The sequence below is a fragment of the Drosophila novamexicana genome, unplaced genomic scaffold, assembly GCF_003285875.2.
Source record: "Drosophila novamexicana strain 15010-1031.04,08,12 unplaced genomic scaffold, DnovRS2.1 tig00004549-arrow-arrow-pilon, whole genome shotgun sequence".
Taxonomy (NCBI): domain Eukaryota; kingdom Metazoa; phylum Arthropoda; class Insecta; order Diptera; family Drosophilidae; genus Drosophila; species Drosophila novamexicana.
Genome location: NW_020825047.1, coordinates 933,640 through 943,084, shown reverse-complemented (window position 1 = coordinate 943,084; position 9,445 = coordinate 933,640). Strand labels below are relative to the sequence as shown.

The window sequence follows — 9,445 nt, the reverse complement described above, 5'->3', positions numbered from 1 at the left end:
CGCAATATATAAAAAGTATACAAAAAAAATAAATAAATATTTAGCATATAGCAACTATAAAAAAAAAAAAAAAACAAAAAAGGAAACAAAGGAAATTTTATAAGCAACAGCTGAAAACTTGACAAAATGGTATAAAATAATAATTTACAAGTCGCTCAAACAAGGAAAATGCACTAAAACCCAAGCTGAAGTGAAAAACCTTAACTATAAGAAAAAGAAAAAGATTGAAAAAAAAAACACACACACACTCTTTGGGTTGTAAGCACAAACAAAGAAAGCAAAATAAGAAAGGAAAGCAACAAAGACGACAAAAAAAAAATAACATTAAAAAAATATTGCAGCTAAGGGCAAACAATAAAACATATACTCGCCATATTGAAAATAAAAAAGGGAAAACAAATTAAGAATTTTTGTAAAATTAAGAGATATTAAGCAACAGCAGCAGCAAAAAATGAACTAGAGACAATGTAAGCCTCGAAAAGAAGGAAAAACTGTATAAGAAATTGCACAGAAAAAAAGAGAAAAGAGGAAAGGAACAAAAGGATTAAAACAAATATACGCAACGTCAACAGCAAACACCGAAGAGACTATGAAAAATGCGCAACTGAAGCTGAGTGAAGTTGATGATGATGAGCTGTGGCTGCAGCAGCAACAGCACCAAAAACAGCAGCAGCAGCAGCAGCAGCAACAACTGGCTTTTAGATTAGCACACAACACCAAAAACCAACTTACTCAACAGCAACTAAAGAGCTTAAGTACAAAACACCACAGAAGCAGCAGCAGCAGCAACAGCAACAGCAACAGCAACAGCAACAACAACACAACATTAGCAACAGCAGCAGCAACAACAAACCCACAGCATGTAGTCAGCGTGTCCAGCGACAGCGCCCGTCTACATAATGCAAGGGCCTTGCAACAACAGCAGCGGCAGCAACAGCAACAGCTAGACAGCAACATGTTGTCAGCGGCCAGAGCCGGCAGAAATCAAGCAACACATACAAACATAAGACTGTGCGCACGAAAGAGGCAAAGATTACGTCGGCGTCGAAAAAGAAAACCAACAGCTGCAGTAGCAGCAGTGACAGCAGCAGCAACATTTAGCAATAGCAACAGCAATCAAAGCACCACAGCAACATATTGGCTAGAGCGCAGCAGTGACAGCAACAGCATAAATTTATTTCATGGCCTTTGGCCAATTAGTGTTGGCATTGTACTCCAACTGTTGCTACCGGCGCTGAGGCTGTGGCAAATGCAGCTGCAGCTGCAACAGCGAGCTGCAACAGTGCTTAGAGCCATTGCTAACAGCACCACCGCCATTATTTCCTATGCAAATGCCATTGGCATGCAGCTGCTGCACAGTTGGAAGCGCATCAGAAACACCAACAGCAACAACAATAACAGCAGCAGCGGCAACAGCAGCAATAACAACAACAACAGTAGCAGCGCCACACTTCTAATCAACGGACTTAATAAACACTCATGGATATTTTTATTGATATATTTGAATTTATCTGCTAAAGGTAAGTGCCCCTTAACAACAATTATCCGTTTATCAAAATACCCAGCACAAGTGCAACACTCGAGCAACAGCAGCAACAACAGCAGCCACAACAGCAGCAGCAAACGGCTGTCTGTCTGTCTTGTCGTTGCTGAGTGTGTTGCAATTGTTGTTGTCGCAACCACTTGGCAGCAACTGTTGCCGCACAAGCTGGTGCATTGTTTAGCTGCACGCCAGCAGCAGCAGCTGCAACAGCGGCTGCGGCAGCAACTTCATAATGCACGCCGGCAACATATTGTCACTTTGACACATAAAACCACTCAAGAGTGGGCAGAATATCTTTTTCTAGTTTTTTTTTTTTTCTGTGGGGGCGTTTGTTAGTTGTGACATTTACGACAGCTTCAAGTGAAGCATGCCGACAACAACAACAACAACAACAACAACAAACATGGCAACAAGAAGAGGCCCGACCTCAGACCCAGACACAACCTCAGTCGCAGCCGCAGCCACAGCCTCTGCTGCCTGGCTGTCTATGGCACTTGAAAGCGTCTGCGCCTAGGGCTGTTTGTTGTTGTTGTTGTTCTTCTTGTGCCTGGCAAGCCGCATAAAGACAGCGATAGGGGGGCTGCCACCTGAATGAATTGCATAGACAGTTTAAAACGCTTAAAAGTATGCTGTATAATAATCTTTGCACAAAGGAAATTCTAGCGAATTGAAGCATTTGGTATGAATCATAAAGTAAGGCAGGGGAAAGAGGAGATAAAATATAAGATGATTGCGAATAATTTGTAGGAGTTATAATCGTATATAATAAAATAATATGTAGAGTGCAATATTGCGTTAACATTTACTTGCAACAGAAAAGTGGAAAGCTGGGAAGATAAATACTTGCAATGAAATAATAAATATAATAGAAAAAATTTAAAATACATAAAAATATTCTGCTTAATAAAACCAAGAAAAAAGTAATTCATTAAAAAGAGTCGATCAAAAGAGTAAAAAATAGAAGGCTAGACAGCCTAATGTGTGGGAAGAAAGCTATAAATGTATCTAAGAAATAATTATCATGAAATAAAGAAAAGATAAGTAAAAAGCAGTGGGTGGAAAAATGAATGGGAAATTGGAATGATAAAAGAAAAAAAATATACAACGTTCATTAAAAAGATAGATAAGAAATGAAAGAAACATGCATAAAAAAAGACAATTATTAATAACTTCTGCAAGATATTGTAAGTTAGAAATAAGATTAAGCTTCTATATAAGCAAAATTGGCAATGCGGAAAGACTTCAAATGACAGCAAGAATAATGGTTTATTAAAATGAGTTTATATTAACTAAAAGAAACGGAGTAGGCTTTAAAAATAAAAAGCGTCCGTAAAGCTATTCCGCACTAACACTACATATTATTTGGTTTAAATTTAGGTAAAAAAATTAAAATAAATTGATAAATTGTATGTTTATGTCGCCTGTTCATGTTGAACAGTGTTATGTGTCGCCTTATCAACAACAACTTGGCATGACACAAAATATGTGTAGCAAACATTTTCTACTGGCAGAACTTGAGCCCGTCGCGCCACGCCCAGCACGCTGCTCCAACACGCCCTACAGCTGAGCTGCCAGCGGCTTTTCTATTTGGTTTTCTCTATGCAATTTCTGTGTGCAGTTTGGCAAAAGCCTTTTAATGGGTTATTAGCAGCTTACAAATTCTTTGGCCTGACAACAATAATTTTTAAGCCCTGTGGGGCCAAAGTAAGGAGATTTTTGGTGTTGATGGGGCGGGTGGGCTGGGGGAGGGTGTTTCGGATGACAGGTGTAGCAGCAGGTTATGAATGTATTGGCTGAGAGCACAGCTGAGGCCGCCGCCTGCCACTTACACATATTGGGGTTATTAATGGGCACAGAAGGGCTTAGGTGAAGTGGGCGGTGTTGGGTAGCTGGGGGCTGGTGGGCGTGTGCAGCAGTTGCAAAGTGTTGCCTTGTTGATTTGCCACCCGACGCCAGCGCCAACCGCCAAGCCCCCAAGCCTGAATAAGTTGTTGGGCTTTGCGTGTCGCGGTTGTTGCCAGCTATGAAAACATATGATCACGTACACACACAAACGCACATATATTTTATATACATGTGTTTGCCTGTGTGTGTGTGGAAACTTCTTTGTCTCTGCAGTCGAAGTTGTCGTCTCTACCCCTCGCTCGTTGTCTCCCGGGCGAGAGTTCATGTTTCATGCAGGCAACTGTCGCTGTCCATGTGCGTGTGTGCATGTTTATGATTTTATGGCAGCACTTCCGTTTCCGTTACGCCATATTGTGCTGCTATATGTGTGTTTGTGTAACTTGCCCCCTGGCTGCCGCACAGTACCGCAACACAACGCTGCGAACGATAATCAGATTTAAACTTTGCACAACGTCAACGTCGCTTACAGCGCTGCATATGCATGACTCTGTGTATGTGTGAGTGTGCGTTTGTGCGAGTGTGCGTTTGTGTGTCAACTGCCCTATGACATCGTTCATACGCCCCGTTGGCCAGCCAAGTGCCACTGTTATGACGGTTATTGCTACGGAAAGCTTTTTAGCATGCTTCAAGACTTCACGACTTCAAGACCCCAAGACCTCAAGACTTTCAGAATTTTTGGCCATTTGACGGCCATATAAAAGCGACCAAGTTGATTTTAATGACTTCTATTTTGTTCTTGTTGCCGCTGACTAACGAGCTGCAAGAGCCAAAACACTGGAGAAAGTATGGACTAGCGAGTGGGGCGAAAAGTAAGAGGAAATTGTTAGCTTTTTAAAATATAAGTTGTGATATACTTATGCATGTCAAAAATGTGTCACATGAGTGAACGGGACTAACAGAAAAGTGAAAGGGGGAAGCACAAGGGATGCGGAGTTTTTGCATTATGGCAAGTACATAATTTCATCATCTACTTGAGAGCGTTGAATAATTTTTAGTGACAAAAAAAGATACAACAGAATCGCGAAGTACTTATAGCAAATTTGCAAAAAAAGTATACAGTTGAGTTGTACTATTTTGGCAAAAACTGACAGCCCATTTAAGCTTTAAATTAAATTGCCAAGCTCTGAAGTTTTTCTTTCAAATATATCATATGAAATCAAGTTTTTATAAGCCAAATGTCGTTTTTTTCTTGTTCTTTAAGAAATTTATAAATTATTTAAAGCATGCTAAATTAGACATGTATTTATTAAATTAGTTTTTATAAAATTAATAGTTACGAAGATAAACATTTTATATTAAAGAATGCATTTGATTCTTAAATAAGCTTTTATAAATTTAATAGCTATGGAGAAAAGAACTTTATATTGTGAAAATTTATTACTCGTAGGTCTTCGATTGGAATTTATATTTCAAAAATTTAAAAGGTCTAAGGCTCTGTATTTAAGATATAACGATTTTCTGATATAAGATAGACTTCACCTTCAATTAAACATTTTACTTTACTTACATCGATTTAATTATAAATCAGTTTAAATTCGAGGACTAGTTGAAGGATAAGAAATTATTTGGTATGTGAAATAAAGTCTACCAGTGTTTAAAAACTTCTTTCCCATATCTCCCAAAATATATATTTCCCCTGTTTTAGAAGAAAATGTGAAAGTCCTTTCCTTGTAGCTACAGTATTACTGTCAGTTACTCAAGTATCTGAAAGGTACTGAAAGTCCTTTCCTTGTAGCTACAGTATTACTGTCAGTTACTCAAGTATCTGAAAGATATTTCTTAATCTAGTTGACTTCACCTCTTTCTAAGAACTAAATAAACTAACATAAAATTTCTCTTGTATGTTATTTTTTATTAATCTAATTTTATAATTATTACACCTGATAAAATTCCTTTTTTATACCAAAAGCATCACCTCTGCTGTCATTACCTAATCCACCAGGGTTTCTAGATCCCTACGCTTAATACAGTTTTAATATAACTGCACGTAAATATGTGTATGTAAATGCAAACATACGCTTATCTAATGCCATTCAGTTGTAGGCTCTATCAATCTATATTCCTTACGTCTCATCTCCGCTTCGCTCCACTTAAATGTCATATGGTTTCCATCATTAGCTAAAGGGTTACACAAGAAAGAAAAACAGAATGTCATGCCAGCCATTTGCCTTGGCACTCACACACACATATGCGCAAACACAAACATTCTACACACACAAGCACACACATATACATACAGAGAGAGAATACCTCCCCTTGCGCCGCTCAGCGCCACACAATGCTCGAAACTTTTTTCTGGGCTGAAATCAATCATCAAATATGATAGCATTCATAATTTGAATAGTGGACACAGGCGTTTGATTGATGGCCAGCCACGCCCAGGATGCTGCCAGCCCTCATTCAGCACTTAACGGCATTTGCTGTCACAACGACGCCCCAAGCCCCTGCTGTTTTTCGATTTGTAACCATTTTTGAGCCATGTTGCGTCTCAGGTTACGTTTCAAGATAGAACAAAAAAAAATCGGAGGACAAAAAAAACAAAATAGCTAGTCATAAGCAATTAAATACTCTGTTCCTTTACCAGCTGTATCCAATTAGGGTGTAGGCATTGTGTGATTGTGCGTGTGCGTGTGTGTGTTTGTGTGTGTGTGTGTGTGTGTGTGTGTGTGCAACCACCCTTAGCTAACTGTTGGAATTTTTATTGCATAAATTAAGCTTTGAATGGTTAAGCGTCACCTTGGCGCTATTAAAATGCCCAGCTTCAGTTTGCTCTTTTCTATCTCTCCCTCTCTCCTTTTCTTGCTCTCTCTAGCTTTCCCCACAGCCATTAGCAGGTGGTGCTGTGTCCCGCTGTGCCTACTGTGCTGCTCCTGGCCACATTGCTGCTCATCAGACAGGCCATCAAGTCTAACGAGTCGCGCCGTGACCTCTCAACCATGTACCACCCACCACCTACCATCTCACACACCGCCCCGCCCCGTCACAGCCGACTCCCTCTTCAGCATCGCTCTTAACCTTTAGCTCACTCCTTATGTATAGGTTTTTAGCAGCTTAAGTGGTTTGGCGCCGCGTCAGTTTTCATTTCGCTTCAATTTTTAATATCGACGGACAGAACGAGTGCCAAATGGCGGAACTGTTAGCTCTTTGCAGGATACTAGCGCAGGTTAGGGTATTTTAACTACATCATGAGGTCTACAGTAACTATGGAGATTAAGCAGCTAATCAAACATAAGCATAACACGCACATAGAGCCTAACTCAAAAAGTCTACGACTCTAGCCGCATCTCAATATACCCTTTTATTTGTTTTTTATTATAATAGAATATATAGACGAAATGGAAATGGAAATCGGTATGGTCCAAAATTTGAAACAGAAAAAGACAAGTTTGGATATTTTTTTTTTATTTTCCCTTTTTTCTGTTTTGTAGGAGAAGGCGAAATTTTACTTTAAACGTCGATCAATTAAATTTGTTTTGTCTTGTTTATATATTTATATTAATTACTTATTGCCTTAATCTTTCTACAACAAGTCAACAGCTTTGCATATCATATATTCATATTCTCATATAAGCCAGTCTATGTAAATAGACAAAAATTTATATACTCTATAGCTTTTCAGTGTTCTTATAGATCTGTTAGAGTATTCTGATTCTGACTTGCTAGAGCAATCTTTATTCCCGCTTGTTGTTGTTCTTGTTATTATTGCCTGCTGCCGCTTTTGTAGGCGACTGCATTTTGTAACCAATTTTGTTGTATTTTATTTTATTTTTCTATTCCCTTTTTTTCTTTGCACATTAAATTGGCTTGTGCTTTGCGGTCGTGGGCCAGGCAACTGACTTGGGCTCATCCTGAACCTCAGGCACGGCATGGCCATGTTGTCCTGGCGCAGCTGTTGCAGCGTTTCTTTTGTTGTTGCTCTCTGTGGCTTCGCTGGCTTTGTGAAATAGCAATTACTTTTTCATGCTTCACTGCAATAAAATTGCAATTTTATGCGGCCTGCCGCCAAACAAGCGAAGCCTCCAAAAACAACAATAAGGACAACAAAAGCAAAAGGCAGCTAACGGAAGTGCAGCCATTGAAAAGGCATTTCAAAATGGCCGCAATTTATGGTGGCAACAGTCGCTGCCAAAAGTTAAGGCCACAAAACAGGCCATGACTAGAGCATTTAACTGTCCCAGCCATGTGAGCCATTATTGGGTGTGAAGTGTGGCAAGTGAATATATTAAGTAAAGCTACAAATGAGTCAATTTCAAGGAGTGAACTCACAATCCAAATTGGACTAAAAAGAAATGTTTCATTAAAAAACTTGACTGGGAAGTCCAGATGTGAAACGTTAACGAGCTCTTTTACGATTATCAAAAGTACCTGCAGTAAAGTTAGCTTAGTGCGGCTAGTACTGAAATACTTTATGATAGTCGTATCGAATTTTTAAAATAATATTTAAAATTAAATCAATAGGTTTTGTGAAAGTTTTGTGATCAGCTAAGGTAAGTTTTATTTCAACATCAGTGCTGACGGCAATTTAAGGCTTTTGCGGAATAACATAGGTCAGAAATTTTGGGAAGTTCTTCAAGCAGCCTCTACCAGCGATCCGAGAAATGTGGCACAGTTTTATAGGAATTAAGTTGGGTAAGCTAAGAGCGCATCCAAATTCCCAAAAGAGCGTAAAAGTGTTGCCAGGCTTGCCAGGTATTATAGATATATGTGAGTAGATAATTCAAAATTTTCATCTGGCAGGTTTGCTCTTATTTGAAAATTAACTGAAATTGGACTAAAGTTAAGTTTTGAATAGTAAACATTTCTGTAAATAAATCTCTGATTTATGTTTATGCGGTTCATTTTGTTAAGTGTAGGATTCAGCCGTATGGAAAGGTCTGTTCTAGGTCTACGCACCTGCAGAGGGCTTAGTTTGAAAACCAGAGTTTCTTTTATGTCTTTCCTTTTTTTTTATTTATTTATTTATTTATTTTTTTTTTTTTGAGAGAATTTGCGTTGCTTGACCTGCTCGCATTTCATTGTAATTAAAGTAAAAGTAAATTTAATTCAAGAATCCGTTTGCATATTCATTAGTTGCACTTCCGTTTAAAAGCGTTGCCCAAAAAAGTATGCTATATATTTTTTTATGCTCTGCTGCAATGCAAATAAAAATGTGTAACAAACAGAAGCGACTCAGCTGTAAAAGTAGATTTTAAATATACAATGCGCTTTCATCCAGTTGCGCTACTCTGTCCCCCTCTCTTCGTTCTCTCTCACTCTGTCTCTTTCTCTTTAGGCTTTCTCTTTCGCACCTCTTGTTGTATTTGTTTTTTTATTACATTCATTTTGACACTTCATCAGACGTTGGCCCTGTTTATTTATTTTTTTCTACTGCTGCTGCTGCCTGTTTGCTTTGTGCTCTGATGTCAATGCTTTGCCTTAAAGGCTTAGCTGCCATGCCCCGCCCATGTCGAGGCCCCGCCCGCTTGCATCGCCCGCCCTCCATTGTCAGCCAGCTGTGCTCGTTAGCTGCGACGCTTGCGGGCGCTGCATTTTGTTTAAGAATTTTTAATTTTAAATGCAACGCAAACGCGCGAAAAGAGAATGAAATATGCAAACGTGCTAGAAAATGAAATAAAAGAATTTTTTCCATTTTCCAGCGGCGGGCACGTTGTGCTGGCAAAAGACTAAAGGCGAATTAAAACTAAGCACAAAAAAAAAAAACAACAGAAAACAAATTATAGAATATATGTGCATAATTTGTAAGGTGTTCATTTTGTATGCAAATCTTGTTCTATTACATTTAAGCGCACGGGGGTTCTGTGTTGGCGTGTTCTTAAAAATTAAAGTACAACTTCTTAACAGGCACAAAAATGTCAAGAAAAAGTTAAAACATATTATATACATAAAATACATGTTTTCTAGCTGCAATTGTAATGGAAAATGTAATAATATAAAACAACATTGTTTTACATTGCAAAAATGATTTGTTTATTATTATTTTTATAATGAGAGCAAGTG

The 9,445-nt window shown here is 38.6% G+C and overlaps 1 protein-coding gene across 1 annotated transcript in view; it reads left to right on the top strand.

Annotated features, from left to right (window-relative positions):
- The first annotated feature begins 409 nt into the window (after positions 1 to 409).
- The window catches only part of LOC115769196 (neuronal acetylcholine receptor subunit alpha-7), a 39,500-nt gene continuing 30,464 nt past the window's right edge, over positions 410 to 9,445 (top strand). The window contains exon 1 of the mRNA XM_030713900.1: positions 410 to 1,520. Coding sequence (XP_030569760.1) covers positions 590 to 1,520 — 931 coding nt within the window. The 5' untranslated portion in view covers positions 410 to 589. The remainder of the gene's footprint in view (positions 1,521 to 9,445) is intronic.